Source organism: Brassica oleracea, chromosome C2, assembly GCF_000695525.1.
Source record: "Brassica oleracea var. oleracea cultivar TO1000 chromosome C2, BOL, whole genome shotgun sequence".
Taxonomy (NCBI): domain Eukaryota; kingdom Viridiplantae; phylum Streptophyta; class Magnoliopsida; order Brassicales; family Brassicaceae; genus Brassica; species Brassica oleracea.
Genome location: NC_027749.1, coordinates 10,937,908 through 10,952,884, shown reverse-complemented (window position 1 = coordinate 10,952,884; position 14,977 = coordinate 10,937,908). Strand labels below are relative to the sequence as shown.

General features: G+C 37.4%; 2 protein-coding genes across 2 annotated transcripts in view; both read left to right on the top strand.

Annotated features, from left to right (window-relative positions):
* Nucleotides 1-1,777: 1,777 nt before the first annotated feature.
* Nucleotides 1,778-5,579, top strand: LOC106327457 (cytochrome b561, DM13 and DOMON domain-containing protein At5g54830). Its single transcript, XM_013765611.1, has 4 exons — nt 1,778-2,009; nt 2,310-2,399; nt 2,541-2,590; nt 2,677-5,579. Exon 4 carries the CDS (start codon nt 2,711-2,713, stop codon nt 5,444-5,446), a length of 2,736 nt encoding a protein of 911 aa, XP_013621065.1. The 5' UTR covers nt 1,778-2,009; nt 2,310-2,399; nt 2,541-2,590; nt 2,677-2,710; the 3' UTR covers nt 5,447-5,579.
* Nucleotides 5,580-14,483: 8,904 nt separating this feature from the next.
* Nucleotides 14,484-14,977, top strand: part of LOC106323422 (glutathione S-transferase T3-like) — a 978-nt gene continuing 484 nt past the window's right edge. The window contains exon 1 of the mRNA XM_013761554.1: nt 14,484-14,949. Coding sequence (XP_013617008.1) covers nt 14,484-14,949 — 466 coding nt within the window. The remainder of the gene's footprint in view (nt 14,950-14,977) is intronic.

The following is a 14,977-nucleotide window of genomic DNA, read 5'->3' as shown; positions in this document are numbered from 1 at the left end:
GATGCTCTTTTGAGAGTTTGCAGTTCGATTAGTTTTCTCCAAATCATGAACTTTTAAGATACCAGACAGCTGATCAAACTTCATCTCATCAGTATTAACAGCTATATCCAGTACAGCCTTGTAAGCTTCGAATCGTGGAGGTATGCATCTTATTAATTTTTTTACCAAATCCTTCTCATCATATTTCTTTCCAAGAACTGATGCTTCGCTAGCAAGTTCACTGATCTTTGAAATGAATCTGTCAATTGGTTCATCATCCGTCATGCGAAGGTTTTCAAACTTTGAGGCTAAGTGATCGATCCTTGTTCTCCACACGCTAGTATTCCCTTCAAAGTGATTGGTCAAAATATCCCATGCTTCTTTAGCAGATTCACAGCCTTGGATGATTTTGAACTGGTCCAGATCCACCGAAGAGAAGATTGCAGTGAGGGCTTTAGAGTTGAACTTCGATGCTGCCTTCTCTTGATTAGTCCACCTATCCTTTGGCTTTGGGGCCAAGGTTTTGTCATCGGTCATCATTGTAGGGACAGACCAACTTTCCTCTACTGCGGTCCGTACATCCTCATCAATTCCTCTGATCAACTGTCGCATCCTTGCCTTTCAATGACCGAAGTTGCAACTGTCCAGCATGATAGGTTTTTGAATCCCGAATAGTTCCTTCATGGTGTCCATGAAATCCGCAGGTTCTCAACCTATTAGTAGTAAATGATACCACAGAGGTTTCCTGCTCTGATACCAAATGAAAGTTCAGAGACTACCAGTTACAGGAACAAAAACGCAGGATACCAAGAACGTTTTCTTGTATATTAGAAAGCTGTTAAACAATCTTCTTAGATCTGTTTAATCCGAATTACTCTCAGTCACACACGACTAGAGACGGACCAATTTCTAATCTCACAAAACAGAAACACGAGCTGCACACAAGGTCACTCGTATTTCTTCAGCTCTCAAGAACAAACCTCTTGCTCTAGCTTTTTCAATCTTAAACGGCTAACCTAGATCTACCCAAAGTAATCAGGTTAAATACCCTTAACATAATATTCTATCTTTCCTAATATTGTGATAAGCCCAAATCTTCCAGATCTCATTTGCTTCACGCTAAAATAATATCCTGGAACCAATGAGACACTGACATGTCATCGTCTCATAACTGACTTGTAACCGCGAGCTACACATCCATCAACTCGTGTAACACCTCATCTGTTTCACGATCCGATAAGCTCATTTTCCTGAGCTTACACCATATTCATAAATAATCATATAATCAAAATGACAATATGATAACTGAAAAACCATACTATCTTCTAATACAATCATTTCTGTTTAGTTGTTGTGGACATTAATTTCTTTTTCTTTTAATTTAAATGTCAAAAACACTTTTTATGTATAGAATTTAAGTTTATATATAAAATTTTCATAACCAAAATATAATGTTAGCCATTAATTTTTTTCTTAAAAACAATGTCAAAAATTTAGGATAGGAAAGCAATTTATTTTCTGGTTCATTTAAAAAAATTAATATTGTTGATACAAAATAAATTATTTGTGCCTCAGTCCCCTCGTAGCCTTCGCACGGCACTGTCATGGAGTATACATGCTATCTAGAAGGGAACAAATATATTGAAAATGAGTAAATCAGTCAGTCAAAGAAGTTAGTTATCAAGAAAATAACCTTTTATGTAAAGATTGAGTCGGGATTAATAATGAGGAACCTTGCTGTATATGTACACTCTCTTAAAAAAAAAAGACATTGATATATATATGTACGCAACTAAAAATTAAAGTAGGAGAAATGGCTCAACTGAAGAATTAAAATCGCAGAAGCCTATAGTGATATTTTAACCAACATTAATCGCAAACTCATATGCTTTTTTGCTCGTCTACAAAGCCAAAAAAGCATATTTGCGAGAAGGATCCTCGGAATCTGATGCGCGAAAACTAAACCTCTCTCTCAGATTGAAATCGAGCTCACGGATCTCTCCTCGAAGATCTCTATCGCTAATCTTGAGGTAAATCTCCACATTTCGTTTGATCGTGGTCTAGAGTATCGATCGCGAGTGTGATCTGGCTGGGTTTGATATGTCAGATCGCGATTTGATTGAATTTGGATCTCTTTCTTTCGATTTGGGTCTCTTGATTGTTAGGGTTTGATCTCGAGATTGAATCCCACCCACTCGATCTGGCCTAGGATATAATATAATCATGTTAATTCATCTTACATAAGATTATGGCTATGTTCTGGATTGTTTATTGTTATCAGAAATCATATATATTGTCCCAATGATTCTAGCTGATGGTTTCACTTGCAGGAGCTGAGTAATTTATTTGGCAATTTAGCACTCACACATCTGTTCTAGTTGACAAGAGCTCTGCTGTGGACTTGTTGATTTCACAGTCAGGTAGAATGAACAACACCAACATGTCGTTTTTTATGAGTATCATTCTTTCTTTATATGTGTTTATGTTTCAATCTTCTTTACCAATGCTGGTGCTTTATTGAAAGATTGACATTTGCTTCTTTTTTTTATCCCTTTTTGTAGCTTTCGTAAGGATTTGCATTGGTTGATGTAAGCCTGACGTGTTGGGAACTGTAAGTTTCTGTTTCCAATTCTCAGTCTTTCGGTTTCTGCGGGTATACACTGTCTTACTGATTATATATACTCTGTGTATTTGCAGATTTGGGTTTGGTTGAGTTTAGTTTCCCCCAACCATGATCGTTCAAAGACCCGTTTTTCTAGGGTCTCTCGTGTTGGGTTTCTTCTTCTTCCTCTTCGTAAACGGGCAAAAATGCTCAAAGTCTAGCTCTTTGGTCGGGTACGAGTCCGAGTTCAGGATGTTGCAGCACCAGCTCCGTGGGGCTTTCACCGTTCTTGATGATTGTTCGTTTCGGGTTTCACGTTTCGATATGCTCTCTGGTTCTGATGTTCATTTTTGGGGTGCAATGACTTCTGATTTCGAGAATATGACTGATAGTGGCTTCGTAATCTCTGATCATAAGCTTAATCAAACGTTCAATAACCAATCTTTCGTCGTCCGTTTGTTGGATAATGTAACATGGGATCAAATAGGAGTGGTTTCGGTTTGGGATTTACCTACTGCTTCTGATTTTGGGCATGTTCTCCTCTCGAACGCTACAGAGCAAGATTCGTCTTCTTCAAAATCTGAATCACCTCCTTCAGAGAGTAAAGACGCTGCTACTCCCGGGAAATCGAATAACAGTGAGCCCTTTAAGGCTCCTACCATGTTTGATAATTGCAAGAAGCTTTCTGATAAGTATAGGCTCAGGTGGACCTTGAATGTAGATGAAGGTTATGTAGATATTGGTCTAGAGGCTACAACTGGTTTACTGAACTACATGGCGTTTGGTTGGGCTAAGCCGAACACTACCTCAAACCTCATGTTGAACGCTGATGTTGTGATTACTGGGATTAGAGAGGATGGCTTCCCTTTCGCTGATGATTTCTACATTACAAAGACGAGTGTATGCTCTGTCAGGGATGGTTTTGCCGCTGGGGTTTGTCCTGACACTGTGTATGAAGGATCAGATGCAGTTGGCTCTTCGGTGAATAACACAAAACTTGTTTACGGGCATAGGATAGATGGAGTTTCGTTTGTTAGGTATAGGAGGCCGTTGAATGATAGTGATAATAAGTTTGATTTTCCTGTGAATGCAACTGAGAATCTCACGGTTATTTGGGCGCTTGGGGTGATAAAACCACCAGATGTTATCAATCCTTACTATCTACCTGAGAATCACGGCGGCGTGGAATCGGAAAACTACGGGCATTTTTCGCTTAGTCTCTCTGATCATGTGGATGAATGTTTGGGACCATTGGATGCAGACAACAAGTACGATCAAGGTGTGATCATTGCCGATGCCAACGCACCTCTTGTTGTCACGGCTGGACCATCAGTGCATTATCCGAACCCTCCAAACCCTGCGAAGGTTCTGTACATCAACAAGAAAGAAGCACCGGTGCTGAGAGTGGAGAGAGGTGTTCCTGTGAAGTTTTCAATAGAAGCAGGGCACGACGTCTCGTTCTACATAACTTCAGACTTTCTCGGTGGGAATGCTTCTCTAAGGAACAGAACAGAGACGATCTATGCGGGTGGGCAAGAAACTCATGGAGTATTGTCGAGTCCGTTAGAGCTCGTTTGGGCTCCTAATAGGAACACACCTGACCAACTCTATTATCACTCGATTTTTCAAGAGAAAATGGGTTGGAAGGTTCAGGTTGTCGACGGTGGGCTCTCGGATATGTACAACAACAGCGTTAATCTAGATGATCAGCAAGTAAAGTTCTTTTGGACCATAGTAGGTGATTCAATATCGATTGCAGCTCGTGGGGAGAAGAAAAGCGGCTATCTCGCAATTGGTTTCGGCAGCGAGATGACAAATAGTTATGCTTACGTTGGCTGGTTCGATAGAAACGGAACAGGGCACATAAACACGTACTGGATTGATGGAGAATCAGCTTCCTCTATTCACCCTACAGTCGAGAACATGACATATGTGAGATGCAAATCCGAAGAAGGGATCATCACTCTTGAGTTCACCCGTCCCTTGAAGCCTTCCTGCAGTCATCGAGATAGACCCGAGTGTAAGAACATGATCGATCCAACAACTCCTCTCAAAGTGATATGGGCGATGGGTGCTAAATGGACAGATGGTCAGTTAACAGAGAGAAACATGCACTCGGTTACAAGTCAGAGACCTGTCCGTGTCATGCTGACGCGTGGATCAGCGGAAGCTGAGCAAGATCTCAGACCGGTCTTGGGCGTTCATGGATTCATGATGTTCCTCGCTTGGGGAATCTTGCTTCCTGGTGGGATATTATCTGCTAGATACCTGAAACACATCAAAGGCGATGGCTGGTTCAAGATTCATATGTATCTTCAATGCTCAGGACTAGCCATTGTCTTCCTCGGCCTCCTCTTCGCAGTAGCTGAACTCAACGGTTTCAGCTTCAGTTCGTCCCACGTCAAGTTCGGTTTCACAGCCATAGTTTTGGCTTGCGCTCAGCCCGTGAACGCTTGGCTAAGGCCGCCGAAGCCTGCTCAAGGAGAGCTAATGTCTTCGAAGCGACTAATCTGGGAGTATTCTCACTCGATCGTTGGTCAATCAGCTGTTGTAATAGGGGTTGTCGCGCTATTCACGGGGATGAAGCATTTGGGAGAACGGAACGGAGCAGAGAACGTAGACGGGCTTAACTGGGCACTCGGGTTATGGGTGTTCCTCGGAGTGGTGACTGTTGTGTACTTGGAGTACAGGGAACGAGGAAGAAGAAGAGCGAGGAACCTGAGCAGAGGGAACTGGGTCTTGGGGAATGTTGAAGAAGATGATTCGACTGATCTAATAGATTCAAGAGGAGGTTTCAGAGATAAAGATGACGAAGAAGGTAGAAATGGAGGGAGGAGTGAGATTCAGTTAGAGCCGTTGAAATAATAGTAACTTTTTTATTCAGATCATTTTTCTTTTATTTTATTTTTCTCTTACCGAACAAAAAAAGAAAGGAAAAACAGAAGTTTTGTCTTTTACGGTTTAATACTTTATAAATGCAACGGTCTGTATCTATGCATATTAGAATTTGTATACATTTACATTTGAGATTTATACTACACAAACCAATTGTGAAGGCCTCTCACTTCTTTCACCTTTTTTTTCAGAGAAAGTGGACATTTATACTGAAACCGGATTTCATCTTTGGCGTCGGTTGATTTTTTTTGTTTTTGTTTATGACATACTTTCAGACTTTGACCGGATTTATCTTTTGGCTTAGACATACTATACAAATCTACTGATTTCCAACGATATGTTGGAAGGTGAGATACCAATTTTGCTGTTCAGCATATCCAATCTTCAGCTATTGGACCTCTCTACAAACATTTTATCCGGGGGTCTCTCTTCACACATCAATTCCACAAGGCCAGTAGTATTATTCCTTCAAGATAATAATATATCAGGGGCTATTCCATACTTTACTAAAGAATGTCTCTGTACTTGATCTGGGAAAACAAACTATCTGGGAACATTCCTGAGTTCACCAACACTCAAATACCCCACACTCTTCTTCTTGGGGGGAATAATTTAACTGGTTTTATTTCTCGCAAGTTGTGTGGCCTAAGAAAGATCTAACTTCTTGATCTTGCAAACAACAGACTGAAACTATGTATCAGCAATACATCTCTTTTTTTTTTCTTATGGGAGAGAGTATACATTATATGATTGTGAATATTGAATACGGTAGTTTTACCCGGGTTTGTTTTTCATTGACACTTTTTCTCCGCAGGACTTCTGTGTAAAACAAATGTATGGTATATATTTCAAATCTCTCTTTTTTTTAACACTGAAGATCATATATATTAAACCAACATCATTACATAAACCGGCGATGATGGACATCCCGGAAACATAGCCGGCGGATACACAAAATCCCCGAAGTCCATAGCCCACAAATAGGAATCTAGATGAAAACACAACTGAAACTAAGATCTAAACAAAACTAATCACTAACAGTACCACATCGGTTGAAACCCATACAAAAGAAAATAAGAACATGTGATCTATAAGAGAAACCTATGAAAGACTAATCGATGAAGTCCAAACAAGAATAGAACACCAACAGCCATGTCCTGCTACAGTGAATACTATTTGTGAATAAAATTTAGAATTTATCATTCTTCTTCTTCCTCGAACAACATTGTAAAAAGACGTGCGCATGCATAGATCTGACAATCGTTGTGGACCTCAACTGTTTAGATGAGAGAGCCGGCTTAACATTGTTATGGGTCCTAGGACAAAAAATTTTTTTTTACCCTATAAAATTTATATTCAGATAATATTTAAAATATTTTTAAAATTTAATCAGTAATATTTTATATATTTTGTGATGAAAATAAAACTATATACATATCAAATATTTTTGGGCTCTTTTCAGTTTTATTTATTATATTTATAATTTTTTTAATATAAAAATATAGATTTTTTAAAAAAATTGGACCCCTTAACTATTAATATACGAGGGGAGACGGGCTTGGACCCAGGGCGATCGCACCGCTTGTTCCCCCTATTCAGCCGGCCCTGGATGAGACCGTAACCTTTTGTAATGTTATCCTCCCTCGTTTTATTTAATTGATGGTTTTTTTTTATTTAATTGATGGTTAATGTATTTCAAACATAGTTGAAAACAAAAATATTAAAGGGCCCTAATATTAAATATCTTAAAAAGTAAAAGAAATAACTCAGTAAGAAAATTTATTTTGACTGTGAGATTGCTAAGCTGTAAATAAATTAAGTTTATACCATTTTCATTTCAATTTTACATGAAATTAACAATTGATTCTAATATAATATGTTTGTTAATTTATGCAACTGTACAAAAAATAAAATAAAAGAAAGACACACATATTATTTGTTATTTATATTTATAATAGGTGATTCGCCTGTACATTTAATATTTATATTTTTATTATTTAAATATTTAATTTATTTATAACATATATAAATTTTGTTATGAAAGTAAAATTATATGTATAAATTATAAAATGCCAGTTAAATAATTTTAAAATAATTTTATGTTGATCATATGACGTGTGCATATATGATAAGGGCTGTAAAGGTGACGTGGATTAAAATCATAGAATTACATATTTATTATTTAAAAAAGTTTTTTCCCCTGGTTTAATAGATATGTGGCTCCTGTTTTTTTAGTAACTAACTAAATACAATATTAGAAAATAATTAAATCATTAATATTAAATATGTCGTTTTGAACTCTTGATTAAATGTTATCCTTTCTCCAAAAGAAATAATATTAGTATTTAATCCCTATCTGAATCTGGATGAGCAATGTTATCTTTTCTCCAAAAAAGGTAATTCATATTAGCATAGACACTTGATACTGGAAAGATAGTTGTACTCGTAGGCGTCGAGGATAAGACCCAAATTTGTAGGGCTGGTGGGCAATCAAAAATTGCATTAATGACAGATTCTTCTGGTTCTCCACATCTTGGACAGCAATTGTCGCATCTCATGTTTCGTCTTGTCAAGTTTTTCGTTACTGCCACATGACATGTTATCAATTGCCATATGAGATGTCGAGTTTTTTGTGGAGCTTTTATCTTCCAAGCAAAGGCCTTGAGCTTTGTTATACTGGGTTTTAGTATCTCTTCCTCTTCCTCAGGTTGCATCAAATTGCTAGTTACCCAATATCCTGATTTAACCGTGTAGATACCACACTTTGTGTAGCTCCAACAGAATGTTTCGCGGCGATGAGCCGAGCTTATGGCCATACACCTTATGAGAGGTATGTATTCAGGGTGCACATAATTTTACAGTAAGCCAACATCCCATTCCTTTGTATCCTGGTTTATAAAATCGCTGACTCTCATGTTCGGGTTAAGAACTGGTGCTAAGGGACGAGCATGTCTGGCTGGTGTCGTAGGGATCCAAGGATCCTCCCAGACCTTAACCTCATATCCTGAGTGTATCTTCTGTCTGATATCCAAAAACAACAGTTCTCTAGCTGCTGAGATACTGGTCCACACATACGAAGGACTACTTACAGAAAGAGAACGCAAAGGCGAGCTCATCCTGTAGTATCTTCCCTTCAATACTCTAGCCACCAGTGAATCCGGATATTGTACTAACATCCATAGTTGTTTTGCTAATAAAGCTAGGTTGAACTCATGGATCATACGGAAATCAATCCCACCCTCCTCTCGTGGTAAACATGCATTTTCCCATTTTGCCCAATGAATTCGTCTCTTCGGTGGGTTCGAACTCAACCAAAATTGTGCAATGGCACTTGCTAGGTTTTTGCATATCTACAAAGGAAGCAAAAAGGTAGACATAACATAAGTCGGAAGAGCTAACAAAATAAATTTGATCAGTACTTCCTTTCCTCCCTTCGAAAGTCATCTCCCCGTCCATCCATTCACTCTATGCATTAGCTTATCCTTTAAAAAGCAAAAAGTTTGCATTTTGAGCCACTAATATCTTCTGGAATTCCTAGATATGTTCCCATTTCTCCTTCGTTCTGAATTCCCAGAGTGTCTTTAATCTGCTGTCTGACATTGGCGTTGATCCTTTTACCAAAGAGTAAAGAGGATTTGTCAAAGTTAATACATTGTCCTGATGCTTTCCCATATTTCCTGACTACTTTCATCACTTCTTCACATTTACGGGGTTCCGCCTTACAAAAGAAAAGGCTATCATCAGCAAAGAGAAGGTGAGATACCGAAGGACACGTGCGTGTAACACGCATCCCTGTTATCTTTCCTTGGTTTGCAGCATGATTAATAAGGCTAACGAGTGCTTCCGTGCACAGAATAAAGATGAAAGGAGACAGAGGATCTCCTTGACATAGGCCTCTCTCTGGGAAAATATTTCCTCTTGGTTGCCCATTCATGAGTACCTTGTATTTTACCAAAGTAATACACCTCATTATCCAGGTAATCCAGATTTCAGAGAATCCCATCTTGCGCATAACTGCTTCAATAAATGACCAATCCATTCTGTCATACGCCTTACTCATATTCTTCTTGTGGCCATCCTCTTAGTTCTTCTGCTCGGTTTAGTTCTCAGGCCGTGAAACATTTCATGAGCGATCATGATATTATCTGAGATCTGTCTTCCAGCAACAAAGGCTGACTAGGTTTCTGATATCCTAGCAGGAAGAACTTTCTTTAATCTCTGGCATAAGACCTTAGAGATTATCTTGTAACTTACGTTACATAAGCTAATGGGTCGGAATTGAGTCATCTCATCGGGACTTGTTGTCTTTGGGATAAGACAGATGTTTGTATCATTCAAACCATTCGCCATCACTCCATGTATAAGGAATTGATTAACCATATGAGTTAAATCCTCCTTTACAGTGTCCCAAAATTTCTAATAAAATAACGATGGCATCCCATCTGAGCCAGGAGCCTTCTCCGGGTGCATGGCAAACAGAGCTCATTTGACTTCCCACTCAGTCACTGGAGCTGTAAGCTCAACATTAATTGACTCAGTAATCGGCGTGGATACCTCGGAAAATGCTTCCTCTATATCGTTTGGGTTAGAGGATGCAAAGATTTGCCTAAAATAGCTTGTAGCAATGGCTACTAATCCTTCCTCGTCTTCCACCAAATTCTCATTTGCATCTAAAAGTTATGTGATCTTGTTCCTCACTCTCCTTTGCTTTGTTAGTGCATGGAAAAAAATTGTGTTTCTATCGCCTTCCCTTAGCCAAAATACTCTACTTTTTTGCTTCCAGAACATCTCTTCTGCCTTAAGAGCATCAGAGAGCTCCTTTAATGCTTCTGTTATTTCCTCAGTTGTAGCATCATCATTCGAGTACAGGCCCTCCACTTTCTCTTTTAGTTCCTCCACTTGTTTTGCAGAGTTCAAATTGTGATGTCTCCTCCACTCACCCAATGCTTTACGGCAGCTCGAAATGTGCTCCATAATACTCGCATCTGGAGGAATGGTGATTTCCATCCATCAAGGATTAGTTGCCTTAGTTCCTCATTATCCAGCCATCTTTTTTAAAATTTGAATTTCTTCAACTTCCTTATTGGTTTTGTGAGAATATCTGCGAGGATTGGACGATGATCTGATCCCCATAATCTCATATATTTCACAGCAGAATGAGGAAATTTTTCATGCCAATCCTCATTTCCAACAGCTCTATCAAGACGGCATCTAACAGTATCTCCCCGTGCTCTCTTTTCCCACCCAGGATAACATATCCCAGTGAAAGGGAATTCTAGCATACCACAATCGCTTAGCATCTGCCTACAAGAGAGAAACGAGCTATCAGGTCGCTGTCTTCCTCCTGTTTTTTCATTATGACCAGTGATTTTATTAAAATCGCTTATCAAGAACCAGGGTCCATCTCATGTTGTTGAGAAACGCGTAAGGCGTTCCCATACATGTTCTATGCGTTCTAAAACAGGGTCTCCATAAACAAACGTCATAAAGACTTTTATTCCATCAATGACTGCATCAATGTCAATCATTCTGTTATTCAAAAATAAAACATTAACTTGAAATTATACTTCATTTTTACACTAATCACTTTTACCCTTATTATTAAAGAGGAAAAAAACATTTATAACTCCATGGTTAACTAATCTAGATTAGAGTTTAGAGTTGAGGGGTGGTGAAGAGTTTTTGGAATGTGAAATTTAGGATTCTAATAAATATATAAATAAATACTTAAAAAATATATATAAAAAATAAAATAGTTACAAAATGTATTTTTGATTTTTAGAAAGAAAATTTGAGAAAAAAATCAAAAAAAATAAAAAAAAAAGAAATTTATAAAAGTTCAAATTTGAAAAATTATAATTCGAAAACATAAAACTTTTTTTAAAAATTTAATAATTATTTATTATATATATAGATAACAAGGGTATAAAAATCTTTTACCTCTTAATAAAAATAATATTTTTGAAAATATCTTGTTATTGGTGATAAATATGAATAATTGTACCAACAAAATGGCAAACACGAAAATTCTCCCGAGATTTTCTTGCTACTTTGACAGGTTGAAATGTGAATCAATCTGTTTGTATTACCCATGCTCTGTTAAATCAAGTACATTCTCAAATCATCACAATTTAATATGTTTGTTAATTTATGCAATTGTACAAAAAATAAAAAAGGAAGACACACATATCAATATTTGTTATTTATATTTATATTTAGTAACATAATAGACTTTATTACGTCGAAAACACCAGCAAGAAATTATTAAAATTCTTATTTTTTTTTTTTTTGACAAAAGTGTACCATTATTATAAATATTATTTGAGTTTTAGTGTAGATAAAAAGAATCAAGGAGGGCAATGATGTGTACATACGCATTTCGTTTGTCCTTTGTCTGCAGGAATGCAGCTACCAATCGCATCTTTATTAAACTTTTTGAGACAGTGGCGTTTGCAGGTGTGTAATGTACATTTTCCGTTTTTGTATCTATAAGATGTGTTACATGGGCGTACTCCTTTCTGAGCGATCACCATTTCTCCTGTTATTATAATAATCAAAACATAACTTTAGTTTTCATATTTAAAACAGAAAATGACATTTTGTAAAACATATGTTTAGAGAGTTTTATTGAATACTTATAAGAAAAAAAAAGAACTAAACATCTAAACATCTTCTTTCTAAATCATTGATTATTCTTGAAAAATCATTAAACTCAATATTATATAATCAGACATTCAATTTATATAGATATATAAATTAATACAACATCAAATAAGATTTATTTTGGAATGATTATATAATATATTAATAAGTTGTAAATGTAAATACAAACCGAGCAGAAGAATTGTGAGCTTAACACCAATAAGCGAAGGTTTAAACACATTTTTCATCGTAGATAGTGAAATGGTGATGTTTTAAGAAAATAGAAAGACAGAGAAGTACATTTATAGATGAATCAGAAATTGAAACATATCTAATTTAAACTATGTGTATTTTCAAAAATTCCGATACAAAAGGATCTAGTTTGACCAAAAAAACACTATTTCTAGTTTTTATTTATTTAATAAATAAATAAGTTTATTCATTTATTTTTAACTTTATTTAAAATATTTCTTGATATATATAAACAATCAAATTTTATTAAGTCATAAATTCAGAATTTGTATAATACATATTTAGAAAAGAAATAAAAATGACAATTTGGTCTAATAAAGTAAATATATAATTTTGAAGTGAAATATAAAAAGATTTAGTTATTTCTATATACATTTTTGACAATACTTCGCATATGAGTGACACATTAGACCATGTACATCAAGAGATTAAAAGAGGTTCATGGGCTGGGTTTCACAGGGTTTTAATCAAAAAAGAAAATGAAAAATGGGTTATTTTAAGTGAACCGGGCCGCTGGAGTGATCTCGTGTGAAGCGAGTTCAGTACACGTGTCGGCACGGGATTGGCTTGACGTTTTATGGTTGTCGACGCGGAAAAGACACGCCTCGCGTGTTTCTCCTCATTTCCTCTTCTCTTCCAAAAGACACGCCGACGCGGAAAAGACACGCCTAGGGTTTTCGAGTTCTGAGGCGATTTTTGTAGCGACGACGATCGAGAGGTCGTTTTTCCATCAAATCGACGAGGGAGAGTTTTCTGATCGACTTCACCGTCCTTTGTAATCCTCTCTCTTCTCAGTCTCTTTTTTTGTTAGGGTTGAAAAGCGTCGATACGAATTCGAATTGGGGGTTTCTCCTCCAATAGAGTCTGGAGGAGAAATCGATTAGGGGGTTTGTTTGTTACGGTTCTAAATCGATCTGTAGGGGAAATAAATTAGGAGATTTCTTCGTTAGGGTTCTAAATCGAGTCTGAGAGATTTCTATTAGCTGAAATCGATTAGAGGGTTTCTTTTTTAGGGTTTAATAGAGTCGATATGAATTTGAAAAGGGGGTTTCTTTGTTAGGATTCGTTTGTTCTAATAGAGTCGAGATTTGTGTTTGGGTAATCAAAATTTTTCATTAGTTTGTTCTAATCAATTCGTTTTCTGGTGCAGATGGATCCCTCAGAAGAACGAAGACATTCAAAGAAACAAAAGGAGTACTGCGACATGTTAGGCTTAGTGGAGGATTCACAGTACGGTATTCCAAGACGGTGTGCTTGCGTTGGGAGAATCATTGACGAGGTACGGGGGAAGGAAGACTACGACAGTCATCCTGGAAAGCGCTACTTCACGTGCATAAACTATGAAGTTAGTATATTTTCCTTAATCTATGTCATAAAAATTTATGAAACTCGAACTGTCTCTAATATTTTGTTTTCTGTTGTCAACAAGGATAATGGGTTGCATTATAGTCATCCTTGGGTGGTTGGTGTCCAGGAGGAGATGGAAAGGCTGAGGAAGCGTCTGGAAGAGGCTGAGGAGGTTATCAAGGGGGTGTGGAGTCTCAATTACCAGATTGAGAGCCTGCAGGTAAATACAATAGCTTGCTTTATTTTTGTTACTTTAATATGTATGTCCTCTATTAATATTAATGAGTAACACTGTATTCTTGTTGTTTCCATGTCCAGGAACAGGTTCGAAGCCTCACAGTCCAGGTCGGTACCCTAGAGAAGGTGTGCTTCGACTGAAATAGAGAGGTAAATGTTCTAACCCATCTCTAGCTGTGATGTAGACTGGAATGTGTTTGCGTGAATTGATAACTAGAACTATAAATGTTTTTTTGGAAGCAAACTAAACTGAACTAGAAGTATTTATTAGTAAGACTAGCCTTGCTCAGCAAAGTACAGTGGAATTAAATCTGTGTTTAAGTAGTTGATAGTATTAAGTTGTTGATTTGATGTGTATTAACTTCTCTGTGTGGAGTAGTTGTTATCTATTAGGTTTTATATTCAATGCTTGGCTGGTTGAATTTAATTTAGCTCTACTACCTGCGTGAAAACTAGTTTAAATAGAGAACCAAAACCCCATTATCTTAAAAAATAAACCTAAACCATAACTAAAACATAAACCAAAACCATGGAACCCTTTTCCACACAAACTTCCGGTTTCATTTCCCTACTAGCTTCGCAGAGCAGTCCATTCCCGGACTGCGACCCTCCACAAGCAGTAGCTAACTCTCCTGGGTTAATGAAACCGGCTTCCAAGAGGAAGTGGTCAACTAAAGAGGACCTTGTGCTCATCAGTGGTTGGGTGAACACGAGCAAGGACCCTATTGTCAGTAATGAGCAGAAGATCACCTCCTTTTGGAGGAGAATAGAGGCGTACGTGAATTCTAGCCCTCTGCTCACTGGCAGCGCTCCAAGAGAGTGGGGTCAGTGTAAGCAGAGGTGGGGAAGGGTCAACGACCAAGTGTGCAAGTTTGTAGGAAGCTACGACGCGGCTTTGAAGCACCAATCAAGTGGTCAAAATGATGATGATGTGATGAAGGCTGCCCATGAGATTTTCTTCAATGATTACCAAGCGAAATTCACCATGGAACACTGTTGGAGGGAACTGAGACATGATCAGAA